The following is a 21,447-nucleotide window of genomic DNA, read 5'->3' on the forward strand; positions in this document are numbered from 1 at the left end:
TATATAGGGTAGGGCAAAAGTAGGTTTGTAGTTGTGAGTACACAAAAGTTTATTCTTGGATTATCATTTATTAACTGTTATATTATTTTCCATATGAACAACTGTAAACTTACTCTTGTACCACCCTGTAGATTGTTGATTCATTAACATTGAACTTGGGGTCAATAGCACTGCAGCTTAGGCCTGAATAAAGCTTTTCTAATACATATACATTCTCCACAAGGTGCATCACAGCCTTCTTAGGCTTAGGAGTGCAAGATAGTACTGTGGCATTGTGCTTAGGGGCCATTTTAAACAGCAAAACCACCAACAAAAAGCAAAAAACTTGGCACTAGCTGTACCTTGAAAAGGGCTCTAGTTCACAGTATGAAGGCTGAAACCAAGCCTTGTCCAGCCTCAGCTGATACTGTGTGTGTCCAGCAGCGCAAATGTTCACAGCTCTGTGCACATCCTCAAATGACCACAGAAACTCTGTGACTGTGGATCTTGGGATTACAAAGAAATTTGGTGAATTAATAAATACGGAATATATGAATAAGGAGAACTGACTCTAATTTATATACCCTATAATTCACCCATTGAAAGTGTGCATTTCTGTGTTTTTAATATATTCAAAAGGTTGTGCATACATTGCCTCAGTCAATTTCAGAACATCATCACCCCCAAAAGTCCCGTACTCACTAGCAGCCCCTTTCCCCTCACCCCTAGTCCCAGCCCTAGGCATCCGCTGATCTACTTTCTGTCCCTCTAGAGTTGCCTTTTCTGGGCATTTCGTATAAATGGGATCATGCCACATATGGCCTTTTGTGACTGCTTTATTTCACCGAGAATCATGTTTTCAAAGTTCGTTGATCTTGTCGAGTATAGTTGTACTTCATTCCTTTGCATCGGATACTATTTCATTTTATGCATTTAGCACCTTTTATTTATCCACTTATCAGGTCATAGACATTTGGATTGTTTCCACTTCTTAGCTATTATGAGTAATACTGCCAGAACATCTGTGTGCATCTTTCTGGGTGATGCATGTTTTCATTTCTCTGGGGCATGTACATAGGAGTGGAATTGTTGGGACATGTGCCTCTTTATGCTGAGCCTTTGGAGGAGCTGCCACAAAGGTTTCCACAGTGGCTGTACTATGTCCCATTCCCACCAGCAGTGTATGGGGGCTCCAGCTCTGTTTGTCCTCACCAGCGCTTGTCATTACCCATTTGTGTAATTACAGCTGTCGTACTGGGGGTGGTGTAGCATCTCATTCTGGTGTTGACTTACGTTTTCCTGATGGTTAATCTTGAGCATCTTTTCATGTGTGTATTGGTCGTTTGTATCTTCTTTGGAAAACTGTCTGAGGTTATCTGCCTAATTCATAATTGGGTTATTTGTCTTTTGACTATTGAGTTATGTGAGTTTTTATTATATTCTGCATACAAGTTCCTTACTAGTTATATGATTTATAAATTTTTTTTTCATCTGTGGGTTGTCTTTTCACTCTCTTGTTGGTTTCCTTCGTAGCACAAAAGTTGGTAATTTTGATGAATACCAGTTTACCTACTTTTTCTTTTGCGGCTTCTGATTTGGGTGTCATATATAAGAAACCATTGCCTAATCCAAGGTCATGAAGATTTACTCTTTTGTGTTCCTGTGATAATTGTATGTCTCTCAGATTTAGATCTGTGATTTACTTTGAATTAATTTTTGTATGTAGTGTTATATAGGAGTCCAACATCATTCTTTTTCATGTGGATATCTGGTTTTCCTAACACCGTTCAGATTATTTTTACCCATTGAATTCTCTTGGCACTCTTACCAAAAATCATTTGAGTGTAAAAATATAAGGGTTTATTTTTGAACTGTCATTTCTGTTTTGTTGATCTAAGACTATTTATTTTTGGAGAGAGGGGGAGAGAGGGAGAAAGAGAGGGAGAGAAATATCGATGTGAGAGAGAAGCATCTATGAGGCCTTCTCATACGCGCCCCAGCCGGGGACCAAACCTGCAACCCAGGCATGTGCCCTGACGAGGGATTGAACTGGCGATCTTTGACTTTGTGGGACGATGCCCAACCCACTGAACCACACTGCTCAGGGCTCTACCTTGTTGATCTATATGTCTGTCCTTATGCTGGCACCACACTCCCTTGGTTACTTTAGTTTTCTAGTTAAGTTTTGAAATTGGGAAGCATGAATCCTCCAACTTTGTCTTCTATTTCAAGATCATCTCAGCTCTTCTGGGTCCCTTGCATTTTCATATGAATTTAAGAATCATCTTGTCCATGAACAGGTTTATGATAAATATCAATCAAGAAGATTAAACCCCAAACTCCAGATGCCACTGGCACTTCAGCTTGGAGTGGATCAAGAGGAAGACAGGAAAGAGGTGTGTAATGACAGCTCCTTTTGGACACCGGTGTTTCCACTGGAATAGTGTGCATGAAATCAGAAGTAACTTGTGTCATTATAATAAGTGAAACTTCCCTTCTAAGCTCCTAGGGTTTCAGGTACCTTGATGTGAAATCAGAGATGTAGTCTTAGTGAACTTCTTCAGTTACTGATATTTGCCACAATTACTCATTTAAAGGAATTGGAGTTTTCATTATGGCTTCCTTTTTTTTTCTTTTCAAGCCAAAGTTAGTTTTTAACACTGGCCGTGTACCAAATCAGATGTGGAGCTTTTCTCAGACCCATTTTTTCAGATCCGAGAAGACAGGTGTGGGCATCTGTGCTTTAACAGAGCGCACTGGTGACTGGGCTGTGTCTGCAGCACGGGGACTGCTGTCAGACCTTCAGCAGTTTGTGCCGAGAGGGCACGAGCTACCCAGAAGGCAGACACGTGTCCGTGCATGCCAGCGCCCCTTGAATAGCTTGTGCCCTTAAAAGAGAACATACCACTCCAGAGGTATGAATGTCTCACACACATAGGAGTGGCGCTGGCTTTCATTATACTTGTTTCCTCTAAAATACAAATTCCTCAGTCCTCCTCTCCTCCCCACCATGTCAGGCCAGGCTTAGACTATGCTTCCATGGTGAGGTTTGAATTCTGAAAAGTTAGAGCGACTATTTTGTTAGCACATACGTCTCCCATTCTTTCTGTGGCCTTGCTTCCGTGGTACTCACTGCTTGGCAATAGTAAACATGGTATGTATCTTATCATGTCAAATATAGTCATTTGCTCGAGTGCTGCTGACAAGGGACCACACTAGGGGCAACCTAAATTAGTTCTTTCTCTGACTTGTTCATAACATCTAATAACTGTGTATTTGAAAATATAAAGCTCTTGCTGTATGTGATACTATCCTGAGCCACCGTAAATAGAAGGAAATTAAGGACGTAGTTCCATGTGGCTTCTGTATCATATAGTTTTCTTGTCTAAGGTACAAAGATTATTTCCTTCCTTGGAAAGTCCTCTGAGAGCAAATCTTAACAATTTTAACTTCTTTCCTTTAGCGTCAAAAGCAGTACCTGAGATATAGACGACTTTTCATGGATATTGAAAGAGAACAAGTGAAAGAGCAACAAAGGCAAAAAGAACATAGGAGGAAAATTGAAAAGTGAGTTGTCTAACCTTCATTGTGATCTTTAAACTATCCGTTAAGATGACTTTGGAAGCTAAGTTTTAGAAATAATCAGTGGTTTTCCCTTCTGATCCATAGTGGGAACAACTATTTTTAATCTGGATAGAAATATTCATAGATGGTTAAGAGCTATGGTTTTTAAATAGAATTAATTTTTTTGAAAGTTATAGGTTCACAGCAAAGTTAAGCAGCAGAAGTACAATGCATTCCATTTCCTCCCTGCCTGTACCCATGGGCAGCCTCCCCCACTGTTACCCTCCAGTACCCCCGAGGTACCTCTGTCACAACGGACGGACCCTCTGCGGACACGTTGCACCACATACTTCACATCCAGACTCACTCTTGGTGTGGTAGGTCTGTACAGTGTTGACAAATGTGTAATGACATGTGTCCATCATGGCAGTGTCATGCAGAACAGCTGTGCTTCACCCGTTCATCTCTCCCTCCCCTGGTCCCTGGCGACCACTGACTTTTTAACTGTCCCCACGGTGTGCTGTCTCCAGAATGTGACAGAGTCGTAACCACGCAGCATATATAACCTTTCACTTGGTATCTTTCACTTAGCGATATGCTTTTAAGTTCTTCCAACGCTTTTCATGGCTTGCTAGCTCATTTCCTTTTAGCACTGAATAATATTCTGTTGTCTGAATGTACTACAGTTTATTTATCCATTCACCTACTGAAGGACATGCAGTCAAAAGACATAGGGTAGCTGGATGGATAAGAACACAAGACCCATATATGTGCTGTCTGCAGGAGACCCCCTTCAGACTGAAAGACACACAGACTGAAAATAAAGGATGCGCAGGGCAGCAGAGGGGATGCAGTCAGTGATGTAGTAAATGTGTCTGGTGTCAGGTGGGTGCCGGGAATGTTGTGGGGGAGCACTTTGTAAAGTGTGTGATTGTCTATTATGCTGTACACCTGAAACTAATACAAAATAATATAGAATGCAAACTCTACATGAAAAATAAAATTTAAAAGAAAAATTAAAAAAGGCTAAAAAATCAGTGTTTTTAATTTATATCTTAAGAGGCTGGGGAAAAAGCAGCAGATCAGACCTGAAGAAAGAAGTCATACAGTTCATTCGTGTGTGTAGCCAGATTTGTCATGCTACAAGCTAGTTGTTCAGCTATAATTATGATCAGATCCGCATCAGAAAAACTTTAGCTGTGTAGTGCCCATATATAAGCTTTTACAGACTCATTAAGCGAAAGACAGAATGGGAATTTAGTTCAGTTCATTTAACTGAAGTCAGGACATCCTTGCTATGGGCATTTGATGTCTAACCTAAATCTTCTTATGGCATGTCTACCACATGGCGTAGTCAGTGGGGAATTCTTCTTCAGATGTACTGCTGACCTTTTTGAAAGCTTTTCTGCTTAAGGCTTTTGTTTTATTGCCATTTTCTTACTGGATAATCTTTTTTCATTTTGGATTTATATGCTCGATCCTAGAAAAAATATGAAGGTCTCTGTCTTACAGATGGCATCAGAAAATTAAATCTTGTTGATAGCTTGCAAATAATTAAAAATTATTTTTGGCTTTTTTCTGGTTGAAGAAACAAATCATTTATGCCTTCTCTTGCATGGAGGTTATATGACTTAAAGTCAAAAGCACTTTAACAGCATTCTAAAACATACATCTGCTTTCTAAACAGGAACTGATAAAAGCTGCTTTACCTCAACCATTTGTATATGAATCAAATAACATGTTTTTATTCTTTCATTTAGCAACTGTTTATTGAGCATCTATTCACTGGTAGACAGGATGCGAGACTTAGGGGCGCAAAAAGTGAAAGACATGAACGCACTCTTCAGGGGTCCTACGAGATATATTTTACCGACTGGTGGGGAGGCAGATACAAGAACAGATAACTACAGTACCTTACAGTGCACATTACAGGACAACCCAGCATGTGGTTAAGAGCACGGAGAGAGATGTGTCCAAGCCCCTGCTCTGTGGCCAGCCGCTGTGTGACTTTGGGGAAGAACGTCTGCGAGTCTTAGTCTCTTCTCTGTGGCACAGGGACAGGAATGGGGTATCACTCATGACGGTGCTGGGAGCACTAGAGAAGGTAACGTGTGAATGTGCTTAACGCAGAACCTGGCACAGAGTGTGTGCTCAAGAAATGCTTGTTGCCACCCTGACCCGAGTGGCCCAGTTGGTTGGACATCGTTCCACAGAGCAAAAGGCTGCCTGTTTGATTGCCGGTCAGGGCATGGGCCTGGGTTGTAGGCAGGTCCCCAGTCAGTGCGAGAGGCAACTGATCAATGTTTCACTCTCTCTTTCTCCCTCCCTTCTCCTCTCTATTAAATAAATAAATAATAAGTAAGTAAGTAAATAAATAAATCCTTTAAAAAATGTTAGTTGCCAAATATTTAAGGGAAAAAGTTACACCAAGTTTTACATAAAATATTCCAGAGAATAGAAAACAGGGACTACCTCCCAAATAATTATAGAGGCCAGTATAACCCTAATACCAATCTAGCAAGGACATTTATAAAATAACAATGTTATAGACTAATTTCTCTTATAAAACCCTCAAGTAAAATATTAGTAAAATAAAATAAAATTTTAATATCATTAGAAGAAAGATACCACTAGACTGTGTGAGAGCACGGAGACTGTGTTTTGAACCCATAATTGGGACTATAATGTAGCAGGACGGAGGGGGCTTCCTCAGCTGAGTTTTGAAGGATTAGAAGCAGTAGTATGAGAGAGAATGGGAGTTGGGTTGGGGGAGGAACACATGGGAGCTCCAGCAAGAGGAATAGCGCTGTGAAAGCATCGACTCTGGAAGAACAGGACAGTGCTGACACTGCTGGGACCCGGGCTGATGCAACAATAAGCGGTGAGCCTTGAGAAATAAGCACAGACAAGGTCCTAAGGAGCTGTGTGTGTCGTGAGAAGGAATTTGGCGTTTACCCTGACAACATGAGCTGTTTAGAGGCATTGTGGGGAATGAGGACTGAAAGTAGATGTTAGGAGGTTACTGAAGGAGTACACTTAAACAGAGAAGATGAGAGGCGAAGTTAACTTTTAAAAAAGATCATTCTACATCAAGTCCTTACTCTGTGCCAAGCACTGTACCGAATCGGCTCTAGCTGGTATGCGGTCCTGCACGGCAGTGGCGACCGCGGCCCGCTGAGTGGTTACAGTGTGCCGGGCACAGGTGAGTGTTCCAGAGGCGTGTGGTCCTTTCCTCACTTTGGTGCCCTCAGGGGGTAGATTTTATTCTTTTCATTTTACAGAAGAAAATAATTTGCCTGATATCTCACTGAACAATGGCAGAACTGGGACTCAACCCCAGATGTGTCTGAGCTATCACCTAGCCCCTTTGGAGTCTGGAACGGCCTTTCAGCGAAGCCAGGGCCAGGGAGGCAATGAGGAGAAGGAAGTTTTAAGAGCATCAGAGAGAGAATTAAAAGGATTTTGTGAGAGAATTCAAGGATAAGTCCCAGGTTTAGGCTTAGACTGCCAGGTTACGTGTGTTCGCGTCAGTGGGGAAAAAACATACCGATGTGCTGATTTCTGACCTACTTTAGTTTCTGCTGTGTGTAAGGAAAAGGTATGTTTATGCAAGTGGCCTCAAAAGCATCAGATAAGATTAAAGACGTGTTTGTAGAATGAGTGTTTATATCAGCTTTTTTAGGTAGCTTTGTCATTTTTGATGTTATGATCCTTTTTGAAACTACTCTGTGGCAGTAGTTATTAACCCGAGAATCTGGCCAAAGCTGTGGGTTCTTTTCCCAGAAAAATACCGTTGGAACCCTGTGGTGGAGATGTCAGATTGGCAGGTGGTTGAATGGGTTTGAATTCAGGGGAGTGGTCTGTGGCGGAGCTACAGCTTTGTGAGCTCTAGGTGGTGGTGGGTGGCGCCTGAAGCAGATGACAGACGCGAAGGCACTTCGGGAGAAGGTGCAGAGTGAGAAGTGGAGAATGCCTACATGTAGTCTGTGTCTGCTCCTGTATGTGACTTTGGAAGGCCACAGAGTATTTTAACATCTCAGATTTTTTGCTTCTTTGAATCAATTTTTGTCTTTTTGTGTACAATATTGCCCCTATTGAGAATGTATGTGCTAGATCACTGATTTTCAACCAGTGGCTGCAAGAATGTTTAAAACATGCAATACCTGACTATTTAGTAAGGGGTACTGACCTCTCTTTCCTTAGATTGTCAAATAAGAAATGACAACAGCCAATATAATACCAGCCATCTGGTGTGAATAAATCAAAATTATACCTATTTTTTTGTTCAGATCAGCAAAAAATATATATTTCTCGGTGTGCTACAGAATTTTGGTAATTAGTTTGTGTGTGCCATGAGATGAAAAAGGTTGACAGTTACTGTGTCAGGTGGATTAAATGACCCACAGGCCACCAGCGACCTGAGAGAGCTGTTTCAGTGGAGTGACTGATGGGTTGTAAAGCCGTGTTGGAGCGCGGGAGGCTATCAGGAAACAGAGACAGGAAGTCTAGAGAACTCTCCAGATGTTTGACTGTGAGGAGAGGAGCGGCTGGGGGCACAAGGAGAGGGGCCGAGTCCACTGTTTGTCGTGACTGTCCTGCTATTAAGACCTAAGATGTCAACATTTGAAGAACAATGGTGATCTGTTTCCTTAGCTTTTGGTTTACTGGTATAGAGAATTATAACAGTGACAGCTTTTCTGTTGTTATTCAGTTGGTTCCATTTAAAGTTCACCATTGAAAGACTCAATTTGATTAATTATCTGCAGAAAAATCTTTTTTTTTTTCACAAGGTAAGAAGTTACTGAACTAAGCAAATATGAATGTCCTCCAAATACTTTTCTTTACTAGCTCTCTTTAGAATACAATTCCTAGGTATGTAGGTCCCTAGCCAAGAACATCTGTGATCTTTTCACTTCAGTACTCTTTTTGGAGAGCAAGATGACATATATTTTTCAAGTCAGTTGTGAATGAGCATGTGCCCATTTGGGCCTCTCCCCATATCACCTCTCTCACATTTCTGGGTCACTACCTTACACATCTGTAAATCTGGATCTTCACAGGTATAAAAACATACCTCTGTGGCCAGGTTGCAATAATGGGATCCTCACCTCTGCCCTACTACAACTTTATATTGCATTTGAGTTTGAACCCTACCATAAAGGCTATGTTTACATTCCATACTCATTGAGACAGTTTTGATTGAAGCAGTTGTAGCTCAGGAAGGAATAGCAACCATGAGAGAACAGTTGTAAGAAAATTCTTATTTAAAGTAGCCTTGACACTCTGCTAGTGATTAGTTGTCAGAATCTAGAAAGTCTTAGTTGTTCATACAATACAGCTATTGTGTCTCTTGTACTTTTCCAGGGCCTGATCTTTTAGCCTTTGTAGGATGGTTCTGGCTTTAAAATATATGCCTGTGTTAATCTGACTAAAAGGAAGGTCTTAATTCCCCTGGAGTAAATAGCCTGCCAGTAATATAACCCGGAATTTTCAGCAATCGATGATTTACTGAAGAGGTACGGGTGTGAATTAACTTCATACTACTGTTCAGGAAACAGTAACTCATTTGTTTCAATGTAATTTTTAGCAACTAAAATTATCAGCTTATGTTTATAAGTTCGAGTCCTGAGTCAGTTGTGTTTCTTAACAAAAATTCTTTACTTAGTTTTCTTATGATTTTCTCAGTGAGTTATTCATTTCCTTTCTACTCATAAGTGGTTTTTAAAATAACTCTAATTGATATTCAACAAATTGCACATAAAGTATAAACATACATGAGTATGTACATGAAACCACCGCCATAGTCAAGATAGTGAAAATATCCATCATCCTCAAAAGTTCCCTCACACCCTTGGTAGCCCCTCTCCCCTGCCCCTCCCTGCCCCATTCTCCCCAGTAGCTACGGGTTCGAGCTAGGTCACTGAAGGTTTGTTGGCGCTTTCTAGAATCGTGCGGTGTGTGCGTGCCCTTGTGCCCAGCTCCTTTCACTCAGCACATTGTTTTGCGAGTCGTCCTTTTCACGTGCATCACGGGTTCATTCCCTGCTGCTGCTGAGTCGTTCTCTGTGGTGTGGGTAGACCACAGTTTGTCCACTCACAGGTTGTGGACATTCGAGCTGTTTCCAGTTTTTGGCTGTTACAAATAAAGCTGCAGCGAACAGTTGTGTGTGAGTCTTTCAAAGTATGTTACCCTTTCCCTTGAGTAAATAACTGGGAGCAGAAAGGCTGGTCATATGATAAGTATAAATTTCATTTTTAAAAGAAACTGCTAAACTGTTTTCAGAAGTGGTTATTACCATTTATATTACCACCAACAATGAAAGGGAGTCCCAGTCTCCTCACGTCTTCTCCAGTGCTTCGCACAGTCAGTCCCTTTGATTTTAACCGTTTGCGCAGGCGTGTAGTAGCGACTGCTTGTGGCTTCATTTGCATTTCCTGAGTGACCAACGCTCTTGAGCATCTTTTCAAGTGTTTGTCATCTGTATATAATTTTTTTTTGGCGAAGTGTCTGTTCACACTCAAATTTTTATATTAGTTGTCTTATTGTTGAGTTTTAAGTGTTTCTAAATTAACTTGTGTACAAGTGCTTTAACCAATATGTGCTTTGCAAAACTTTTCTCCCAGTCTGTGACTTGTCTTCATTTTAATATTGTCTTTTAAAGATTTTATTTATTTATTTTTAGAGAGGGGGAAGGGAGGGAGAAAGAGGAGAAAAACATCAGTGTGTGGTTGCCTCTTGTGCGCCCCCTACTGGGGACCTGGCCCACAACCCAGGCATGTGCCCTGACCGGGAATCAACCCATGACTCTGATTCACAGGCCTGTACCCAGCGCTCCAGCCAGGGCCTAACCTTGTCCTTGGAAGAGCTGAAATGTTAAATTTCAGTAATTTCTGATTTCTAATTTGTTCTTTTATAGATTGTGCTTTTGGTGTCATATTTAAAAAATCATTGCCTAACCAAAGGTCATGAATATTTTTTCTAGAAAAAATATCATTATAGGTTTTACATTTAGATCTGTAATCCAGTTTGAGTTAATTTTCATACATGGTGTGAAGTTTACTTTTTTGCATGTGGATATCCATTTGTTGAAAATGCTGTCCCTTCTCCACGGCACTGCTTTCGTGAAGTTGTTAAAGATCAACTGTCCAACAAACAGTAAAGGGGAAGATTGATAAATTGAACTTGATCAACATTAAAAACCACCAAGAAAATGAAAAAACAACTACAGAATGGAAGAAAATACTTGCAAATTATATATCTTATGAAAGACTTAGAATATATAAAGAACTCTTACAAGTCAGTAATAAAAAGACAGCCCAATTAAAAAGTAGACAAAGGATTTGTTTGTTTCTTTGTTTGTTTATCAGCAGCATTTATAAAACCAGTCCTAGGGAAGGAACTAGGTCTCGGGACACAGGCGTGGTCTTAACATAGCGAATGTTTAGACTGCCTTGATGATTACAAAACCAGAACAGCAAGAATATTCCCAGGACAAAGGATTTAAATAAACATTTCTCCCAGTAACATATGCAAATGGCTAATAAGCACATGAAAAGGTATATCATTAGTAATTGGGGAAGTCAGAATCACAATGGGATAACACTTTCGGTACACGACAGTGGCTTTAATTAAAAAAAAACCCTAGTAATAGTCAGTGCTGATGAAGATGTGCAGAAATTAGAACCCCCATACGTTGTTGGTAGGGAATGCAGAATGGTACCGTCACTTTGGAAAACAGTTTGACAGTTTCTCAAGAGGTTAAACACAGAATTCCCACGTGACTCAGCAGTTCCACTGCTGGGTGCATCCACACCCAAGAGAACTGGCCGTGTCCATCCACACCAAACTCACACACACGTTTACAGCAGCATTATTCGTGACAGCCAGGAAATGGAAGCATCACAAATGTCCCAAAACTGACGAATAGTTAAGTAAAATGTAGTGTATCTATACAGTAGAATATTGGTAATAAAAAGGAATGGAATCTGATACATGATACAACATGGATGGACTTTGAAAACATTGTGCCAGGTGAAAGAAATCCGTCACAAAAGGCCACATATCGTGTGACCCCATTCATATGAAGTGTCTAGAGCAGGCAGATCTGCAGCCCAGAAGGTCAGTGGCTGCCTTGTGCTGCCTGGGAGGGTGCGGAGAGAGATTGCTACTGAGTAGCACGGAGTTTCTTTTAGAGGTGATGAAATGTCCTCAAGTTACATTACGGTGCAGGCGAACGTTATGGTATGCAAATTATATCTCAGTGAAGGTATATAAAAAATGAGTTGTCCATACATGTGTGGGTTTACTTCTGGACTTTCTTTTATATTTCGTTGGTTTCTACTTTCCTATTTTTAATACCATGCTGTTTTGATTAGTGTGGTTTTATAATAATGCCTGAAATTGGGTGGCGCGAGTCCTCCAGGTTTCCCCAGTGTTGTCTCCCCGGTTCCCCCAGTTGACTGTCGTGTAAAGGGCTTTGCAAGGCCCTTTACATTTCCATGTGAATTTTACAATTAGCTTGCCAATTTCTATCCCCTCCCATAAAAAAAAGGAAACCTTTTTGGATAGTGATTGTGATTGTGTTTCATCCACAGATAATTTGGGGACAATTGACATTTTAACAGTATTTAGTCTTACCAACCTTCAACAAGGTATCTCTCCTTTATTTCGCTCTTCTTAAATAATTTTCTTACAGTTTTCTGTGTACAGGTCTTTCACACCTTTTATCAGATCTGTCCATAAGTCTCATATTTTTGATGCTATTGTTAATGGTACTTTTTAAATTTTCAATTTCTGATTTCTTTCTGTTGGTAGTATATGGAATTGCGCAGTTGATTTTTGGATATGGATCTTGCACCCTGAGACCTTATTAAACTTAATTCCATTGGCTCTTTTAACATGGTGAGCATGCCATCTTCAAACAAAGACATTTTATTTTTTCTTTTAATCTCAATGTCTTTTATTTCTCTTTCTTGCCTGATTATGCTGGCTACAACCTTCAGTACAATGTTAAAGAGCAGTAACGAAACTGGACAATCCCTGATCTTAGAGAAAAAGTATTTCCATTGTTTGATTTTTAATGTTAAACCAACCCTGTGTTCCTGGGATGCACTTTACTGGGTAATAATTTATTATTTGTTTAGATTAGATTTGCTAAAAATTTTGTTTGGAACACAGGTGGCAAACACAAGGCATGTGGGCCGAATCCGGCCCTCCACCTTGTTTTATCCGGCCTGGCACCTTGTTTCTACCGGGTGGCAGCACTGAGCTCCTTGCCTCTGGTTAAGGAGTAGTTACATTTATACAGTCCTAAAATTATATTCAGCCCTTTGAGGGCAACCTCGAGGCTCATGTGGCCCCTGGTGAAAAACAGTTTGACACCCCTGGTTTAGAATTCACATCTGTGTCTAAGAGATACTGGCCTGTAATTCTTGTGTAGTGTCTTCGACTGGTTGTGGTTTCAGGGTAATGCTGGCCTCGCAGAATGAGATGGGAAGTGCTCTCTGCAGTTTTTCGGAAACAGTTTATGTAGAATTGGTATTATTTATTCCTTAAATATTTGGTAGAATTTGCCAGTGAATCTGTCTGGTTCTGGTATTTCCATCATGGAAAGATTCTTAACAGTTTCAATGTTGATAATAGATAGAGCGCTATTTTGGTTATCTTTTTCTTGAGTAAGCTTTAATAGTTTGTGTCTTTCAACAAATATGTCATTTCATCTAAGTTGCCAAATTTATTGGCATAAAATTGTTCTTATTCTTCTCTGATTACCCTTTTAATGTCTGTTTTTATGAATTTGACTACTTTAGACTACTTCATATCAATAAATGCAGTTACATAGTATTTGTCTTTTTGTGATTGGCTACTTCACTGGGTAGGATGTCCTTAAGGCTTATTGATATTGTCACAATGTGACAGGATTTCTTCTCTTTTTAAGGCTGAATAATGTTAGGGTTCCATTGTGTGTGTACACCACCTTCTGTTTATTCAACTGCAGACGGACGTGTGGGCTGCTTCTGCCTCTTGGCTGTTGTGAATTTGTGCTGCGCCAAACATGGCTGTGCACATATCTCTTCAAGACCCTGCTTTCAGTTCTTTTGGGTACAGGCCCCGAAGTGGGACTGCTGGGTCATATGGTGGTTCTATTTTCCATCTTTTTTAGGAACTTCCATATTATTTTCCATAGCAGTTGCACCGTTTTACAATCCCACCAACAATGCACAAGGATTCCAGTTTCTCACATCCTCACCAATACTTGTTATTTTCTGATTTTTTTTTTCCGTAGCCACCCAGATGGGTGTGAGGTGATATCTCATTGAGGTTGTGGTTTGTGGGTTTTTTATCAGCACTTCCACCAGTGTGGTACATTTGGTACAATAAGAAACCTACATTGACACATTGTCACCCACAGTTTGCAGTTTACTTCAGGGCTCACTCTTGGTGCTGTGCATATATGGGTTTGGGCAAATGTATAATGACACGCACCCATCATTCCAGCGTCATGCAGCATAGTTTCACCACCCTGAAAGTCCTCTATGCTCTGCCTGCTCATCCCTCTTCGCCTTCCTCTCTCCCAGCTTCTGGCAACTACTGATTTTTTTCACTGTCTTCATTCTTTTGCCATTTCCAAAATGTCATATACTTATAATCATACAGTATGTAGCCTTTCAGATTGGCCTTTTCACTGCAGTAATATGCATTTAAGTTTCTCTGTGTTTTTTCATTGGTAGCTCATTATTTTATAGCACTGAGTAATATTATGTTGTCTGGATATATCATAGTTTATTTATCCATTCACTTGCTAAGGGAAAACTTGGCTGATTTCATGATTTGGCAATTATAAATGAAGCTGCTGTAAACATCTTTGTGCAGGTTTTGTGTGAATGTGTTTTCAACCCTTTGGGTAAACCAAGTAGCATCATTGCTGGATCATGTGGTAGATAAAAGTATGTTTAATAAAGTGGTTGCTCCGTTTTTGCATTTCTAGCAGCAATGAATGAGAGTTCCTGTTGCTCCGCATCCTCGTAGCATTTGGTGTTGTCGGTGTTCCAGATTTTGGCCATCCTAATAGGTGTGCAGTGGTTACTTATTTGCTATCTGTGTATTTTCTTTGCTGAGGTATCTGTTCAGGTCTTTGGGCCATTTTTAAATTAGGTTGTTTGTTTTTGAATTGTTTAGTTTTAGGGATCTTCTCTTTTTGTATTTGGGATAATAGTCCTTTTCAGATGTGTTTCTTGCAAATATTTTCTCTCAGTCTATGGCTTATTTTCTCATTCTTTTGAAGCATTTTTTGCAGAACTGAAGTTCTCGATTTTAATGGAGTCCAGCTCATCATCTTTCTTTTATAGGTCATGCCTTTGGTGTTGTATCTAAAAAGTCATCACCACAGCCAAGATCATCTAGGTTTTCTCCTAAGTTATCTTCCAGGAGATAACTTCCATGTTTTCCATTGATCTCTATGACCCATCTTGAGTTGCTTATTGTGAGGGCTGTGAGGTCTGTGTCTAGATTCATTTTTTTGCACATGGATATTCAGTTGTCCCCGTACCATGTGTGAAAAAGACTATCATTGCTCCATTGTATCACCTTTGTGTCTTTGTCAAAGATCAATGGATTATATTCATGAGGGTCTATTTCTGGCCTCTTTGTTCTGTCCCATTTTTCTATCTGTCTGTGTTTTCATCACCAACACAACACTCTCTGGAGTACTGTAACTTTACAGTAAGTCTTGAAGTTGATTAGTATCTGTCCTCCAACTTCGTCCCTCTCCTTTAATATTATGTTGGTACTCTGGGACTTTTGCCTCTCCATATAAACTTTAAAATCAGTTTTTCAGTATTTACAAAATAACTGGCTGGGATTTTTGTTGGGATTACATTGAATCTGTAGATCAGGTTGGGAAGAACATAGGTGATTATGTCATCTGTGAACAAAGACAGTTTTATTTTTTTCCTTTTCTTGTCTAATTGCATTAGCTAGGACTTCCAGTACCATGTTGAAATGGAGTGGTGAGAAGGGTCATCCTTGCCTTGTTTCTGATTTTATTGGTGGGAAAGTGTCTTATTTCTCACCTTTGAGTATGATGTTAGCTGTAGGATTTTTTGGTAAGTGTTCTTTATCAAGTTTGGAAAGTTCCCCTCTATTCCTAGTTTACCGAGTTTTTATCGTAAATGGTGTTGGATTTTGTCAGATGCTTTTTTTGCATCCGTAGAATCATGGGATTTCTTTTTTAAGTAGGTTGTTGATGTGATAGATTGATGTTTTTCATGTTGAACAAGCCTTGCATTCCTGGGATGAATCCCACTTGGTCATGGTAGACAAATCTTTGTACATATTGTTGGGTTTGATTTGCTAATATTTTTGAGGATTTTTGCCTCTGTGTTCATAAGAAATGTTGATCTATAGTTTTCTTTTCTTGTAATATCTTTGTCTGGTTTTGGTATTAGAACAAATTAAGAAGTATTCCTTTCTCTGAAAGGCATTGTAGAGAAGTGGTATAATTTTTTCCTTAATTGTTTGGTAGAATTTACCAGCAAACCTGTCTTGGCCTGGTGCTTCCTGTTTGGGGAGGTTAATTATTGATTCCATTTCTTTAATAAATACAGACCTATTCTTTAGTGTATTTTTCATCTCAGAAGTTGTTATTTTCTTGAGAAGTTTGATTTCAGTTTTCTTATCTTAACTTTTAAACATATAGAATATAGTTGTAATAACTGTTTTAATGTTCTTATGCATTAATTGTAATAATTGTCAGTTCTATATTGATTTTGATTGATTATTCTCTTCATTATGAGTCATGATTTCCTTCCTCTTTGCATGCCTGATAATCTTTGATTAGATGTCCATCATCATGAATTTTACCTTGTTGGTTGCTGGATATCTTTGCGTTCTTATAGATTTTCCTGAGCTTTGTTTTCAGATGCAGTTAAGTTACTCTGGGGCTTTGCTTTTACAGTTTGTAAGGTGTGTCTGGAATGGCTCTCAGTCTAGGGCTGATTGTCATTCCGTGCTGCTGAGGTAGCTGCTCCTGAAAGGAGCCCAGTGCCCTGTGCGTTATGGGTTTTCCCAGTCCGACTGGTGGAACGGGCACTGTTCCCTGCTCTGTGTGAGCACAAGGCACTGTGCTCTGCTACCCTTTTATTTTTTATTTTAAATTATATTTTATTGATTATGCTGTTACAGTTGTCCCAATTTGTCCCACGTTACCCCCAGCACTCCCCCACTCCCTTCGGCAACCCCCCCACCTTTGTTCATGTCCACTGGTCACATGTGTAAGTGCTCTGGCTGCCCCACTTCCCGTACCGTACTTCACATCCCCATAGCTGTCCTGTTAGCCTTCAGATGGCTCGTGCCCCGCTTTTCCTCACGTTCATGCGCAATGCTCTGCTGTGTTAGAAGAAGCCCCTCTGGAGATCACTGGAGTCCTCCCTCGGAGCAGCCCTCTCTCCTCTCTGGCATTCTGTCTCACCAACTCTAGTTGCCTTTGTAACCCTGACCTTCAGCTTCATCTCTGTTAGGCTCCACCTCAGCTGCCCTGCCCGGTGCAGCTGCCTGGAAACTTTCAAGTCAGGGAGCTCCGGCGGTTACAGGGCTCGCCCCGTTTGTTTGTCATCTGTCCAGGACCACTGTCTTTCTGTGCCTGGTGTCTAGAGTTTTGGAAACGATTGTTTTTTGTGTTTTGTCTAGTTGATTAGTTGGTTGGTTGACTTGTTTATTTGATTATTCAGGGCGGGAGGGCAAATCTAGTGTCTGTTACTCCATTTTTTGCTAAAACTAAAGTCCTGTCTACTTGTAGTTTTAATCTGAGAAAGTTCTTGTACTTGGATTCTTACAGAAAAACTCTTGATGGTATCCATTGGTCATTTCCACTTGGGAGGCAGTGCATGTATGTGTGGGTACACACACACACACACACACACACACACTCACTCACACACATTCTCACTCACACGAGCTCTAGGATAAACTCGAACCAGCCAGCAGTTTTTTGAAGCTGTTTTAGGGGTGTTAAATTGATTTTCTGACTTCCTTATTTCTGGGAATTTCTTGAATTATTTGGACCTAGCAGCTAATTCTAAATAATGATTTTATAAAATTCCTAACTATGTTATGATTTTTGTCCTCAGAATTAAGAAGAAGAAAGAGCAGGAACGTTATGCAGAAGAGCAGAGGATACTGAGAATGAACTTGCCCGAAGAGCCGAGTTCGGAGGAGAAGATGAGTGAGATGTTAGCCCAGCTGGAGCTCGCGGAAATGGAAGACGCCAGACAGAAGCAGAAGCAGCAAGAGAAGGAGTACCGAAGGTAGTCTGGCGGGTTTTGCATGGAGTTGCGGGTGCAGAAGAGACTTCAGGAAGTCAGCGTTCCTCTTTTCCTTACAAGAGTTGACAGTGGCTTCTCATACTTTCGGGGGCACAGGCCTTCCCCAGATACTTCTTGGGAATAGCACTATGTGCTCCCAGTGCCATTTCCCAGTACGAAGAGGGAGAACCGGACACAGAGGTGTAGAATAGTTCTAACAGTCACGGCTGGTGGTAAAGTCAGGACTTGTGCTCCTTCTCTTTCTGGTGGTTCACTCACCATGCTGTATTTCTGCAGGTATGTAGAAGCTTTAAGGGCCCAGATCCAAGAGAAAATGCGGCTGTATAACATCACATTACCTCCACTGTGCTGCTGTGGTCCTGGCTTCTGGGATGCTCATCCTGATACCTGTGCCAACAACTGTATTTTCTATAAAAACCACAGAGGTAAGTTTCTTACAGGAATGGTGGGGGCCCGGTGGCAATTTTTTAAAAAGTAGTCATTATAGCAATTCAGCATGTATTGAGTGCTTACTATATATATCAGAGACTGTTAAAACCCTTTTACAAAACAACTCTGAGGCAATACAAATAGGTTATAGTGAGTTATAGTTCTCTTTGAGGTCTGTTAGTGTCTTGTCTCTATTTGTGCTGGGGAAGTATTTCCAGCTTACCCCACTGTAGGAAGACTTGGGTTCCAGGTCCTCCTGTAAGTGAGGAATATTAGAGCTTGCCTTTTTGGGCCATTACGTTAGGCTTCTATGTAGTTGAATTCCCTGTTATCCAAATACCTTACTGTTGTCTTACACAGGCTTACCACCGTATATATCTGCATTAGACTGCCCATTCTCCCAAGGGACCCCGAGGAAAATGAGGACCAGTGTAAACTCTCTCTTTATCAGGAATCCCAGCTAGAGAGAATGGGGTCCTTCCTGTTGTCACGAATGTTTCTGTTTCCTGTTCATCCTTACATACATTGGTTTACGTAGTGCAGAGACCATGTAGGATTGATGCACACACTGAAAGTACTGCAAGAATTTGTATTCCTGCTACCCCTATTTTAAAATATAAATCACCGATCTGATGTTGCCATTCCCCTAGTCTCCAACCTCTAGGTTTTTACAAAATACACGGCATGTTTGGCACGCTTTCTCTCAGCCCCAGGCAAGACTCCAGCCTTATCGAACTTGCTCTTGTCACACACCAGTATGTGCCACTTTTTTCTATGCGTGTGGTACCTCACATATTGATTTCTCTGCTTAGAATTCTTTCTGTTACTCTTATTTAAACCTTTGAGACCATCTGAAATGCCCACTTCCGGAGACCTTTTCCATCCTCTCTTGGATAGTCTGTGTTTATTCTGAACTCCATTATGGGATGGCATCTGCACGTGTCCCTGGTTTGGAAGGCTGCACCACAGTTATTTTTGTCCATCCTCTCCGTTATGTTTCCTGTCCTCACGGAGTGCTGGGCATGTAGTAAGTGCTCAGTAAATATTTACTCAGTGGATAGTTAAATCAATACCTGTGGCCCTGGGGAGAGAAGCAGTACTAACAGGAAGGGGGTGGGAGAGAGAATGTGACTTCATTCATCACTGTGCAAACCTTTATTTGCAGCATACACCCGGGCACTACACTCAGTCCTCAGCTCCTGCGACATCCCTGAGGGGAACTCAGCTCTTCGGGTCGCCATCCATAATTTTGCTTCTGCACACAGACGGACTTTGAAAAATGTATAATAAGAATCTGAAATCAACTGCTAGTATTTCAGCCTTCACTTAAAATCAAGTCTGAGAGATTATCCAGGAAAAGCTGTGCAAGTTTATAAGATGTGTAATCCGGAAAGACTGTCCCACGAAACAAACCTGTCCGTATAATTAGATCGAACCATCGTTTCAGTCTCCACCTTGGGACCATGATGGAGAGCTGACCTCCAAACTCGTCTCTTTGCTGTGAAACATATGGAGTCTATTGTTTTAAAAGTGATCAGTCGACTGGTAAGGTTTCCCTTACTTTGCCCTGCTCTGGTCAGAAGAGATCATGAGAAATCTTTGAGATGGTCTCATTTATTGTCTTTATGAAATTGCCCCTTTGAGCCTGACACAATGGAAAGCGTCTGGGTGCAGCGGAGACGAAGACGATGGGATGAGTTTCGAGCACCAGTGGCCGCTGGGTTGCCGTGCGCGCCTCTAGGTGTGTCCGACAGTCAGAGATGAGGAGGCTCTGAGTTGGATGCGCACTGTCTCCTCAACATCTCTCCTTTTTTTTAACGCATGCTTATTTCCTCATCCAGTGACATTAGACATAAGACTTTTTAATTTTATATTTTTTATTGCCAAAGAAAGGAAACAAACCCTCTGTCTTCTGAGTACCTCCTTCGTGAAATAATTGTGACATTTCAAAAAGTGAATATGAGGTTGAAGTGAGTCAAATCCTGCCTTACTTCCCTGCCTGTTAAAAATCTGGTGAATGGCATACCTATAGGACAGGTGAAATAAAAATCACTCTAGTTAGTGTCAGTTTGTTATTTCTGCAGAGCGGTTTCTGACACAAAATATGAAAAGGTTTAGTGTCGTGAATTAAAAATACTCTGGCAGTTTCTTTCCTGTGCTTTCCCTAGTGATCAGTGTCGAAGAAGCCCTGAGGTTCTGTTTGGAAAAACACCTCAACATCCAGCCGGGCCACTGCAAATAAGAGTCAGAATTACCTGCATGACACGATTGACTGGTTATTTAACCAGATTCATTGCCCAGTTTGGTCCAAATCCTTAAGGAACCATCTCTGATTCAGCCTTTAAAGTTGTCTTTTTTAACAGCTTTATTGAGATGTAATTCATATACCATATGATTCACCCTTTTGAAATGTGCGATTCAGTGGTTTTAATATATTCTAGGGTTGTTGCAATTGTTACCACTATCAAATTTTAGAGCCCTTTTTTCACTCTAAAGAGATATTCCCATGACCCAGCCATCCCACTTCTGAGCCTGTAGCTGAAAGAACTGAAAGCAGGGTCCTGAGGAGATATTTCACGGCCATGTTCAGCGCAGCACAGATGCACAACGGCCAAGAGGCGGCAGCAGCCCACACGTCTGTCTACAGTTGAATAAACAGAAGGTGGTGTACACAGAAAATAGAATATTGACATTAGTGATGATAAGAATTTTTATATCATAATGATGATACTGACATCACAAAAGGTTTTAATTTTGATAGAGTCTAATTCATCTACTTATTTTGTTGCTTTAACCATTACCTAATCCCAGGTCACAGAGATCTACTCCTGGTGTTTTTCTAAGAGTTTTATAGTTTTAGGTCTTACATTTCGATTTCTGATCTATTTTGAGATATTTTTTATATATGGTGTTATTAAGGGTCCAACCTCATTCTTTTACGAGATAATATTCAGTGTCCCGGCACCATTTGTTCAGAAAGCTATTATTTGCCTCATTGAATTGACGTGACACTCTTGTCGACAATCCGTGGGCCATTCACGTAGGGGTTTATTTTGAACTCTTGGTTCCTCTCCATTAATTTTTATGTTTATCCTTATATCAGTAAAATCTGTCTAGATTACGACTTTGTAGTAAGTTGCAAAGTTGAGAAGTG

At 40.6% G+C, this 21,447-nt stretch overlaps 1 protein-coding gene and 1 non-coding gene across 4 annotated transcripts in view; one reads left to right on the plus strand and one right to left on the minus strand.

The window, feature by feature from the left end:
• The window catches only part of CCDC15 (coiled-coil domain containing 15), a 44,706-nt gene extending 24,155 nt beyond the window's left edge, over nucleotides 1-20,551 (plus strand). For all 3 annotated transcript variants that reach the window (XM_036013768.1, XM_036013769.1, XM_028528295.2), the window contains 5 exons: nucleotides 2,280-2,375; nucleotides 3,443-3,546; nucleotides 17,670-17,846; nucleotides 18,141-18,289; nucleotides 19,459-20,551. In XM_036013768.1, the coding sequence (XP_035869661.1) occupies nucleotides 2,280-2,375; nucleotides 3,443-3,546; nucleotides 17,670-17,846; nucleotides 18,141-18,289; nucleotides 19,459-19,580 (648 nt within the window). In that variant the 3' untranslated portion in view covers nucleotides 19,581-20,551. The remainder of the gene's footprint in view (nucleotides 1-2,279; nucleotides 2,376-3,442; nucleotides 3,547-17,669; nucleotides 17,847-18,140; nucleotides 18,290-19,458) is intronic.
• LOC114510463 lies at nucleotides 10,902-11,033 on the minus strand. Its single transcript, XR_003685645.1, has one exon. It is a non-coding gene; the product is annotated as a small nucleolar RNA SNORA72 (small nucleolar RNA).
• Nucleotides 20,552-21,447: the final 896 nt, after the last annotated feature.

This window comes from Phyllostomus discolor, chromosome 13, assembly GCF_004126475.2.
Source record: "Phyllostomus discolor isolate MPI-MPIP mPhyDis1 chromosome 13, mPhyDis1.pri.v3, whole genome shotgun sequence".
Taxonomy (NCBI): domain Eukaryota; kingdom Metazoa; phylum Chordata; class Mammalia; order Chiroptera; family Phyllostomidae; genus Phyllostomus; species Phyllostomus discolor.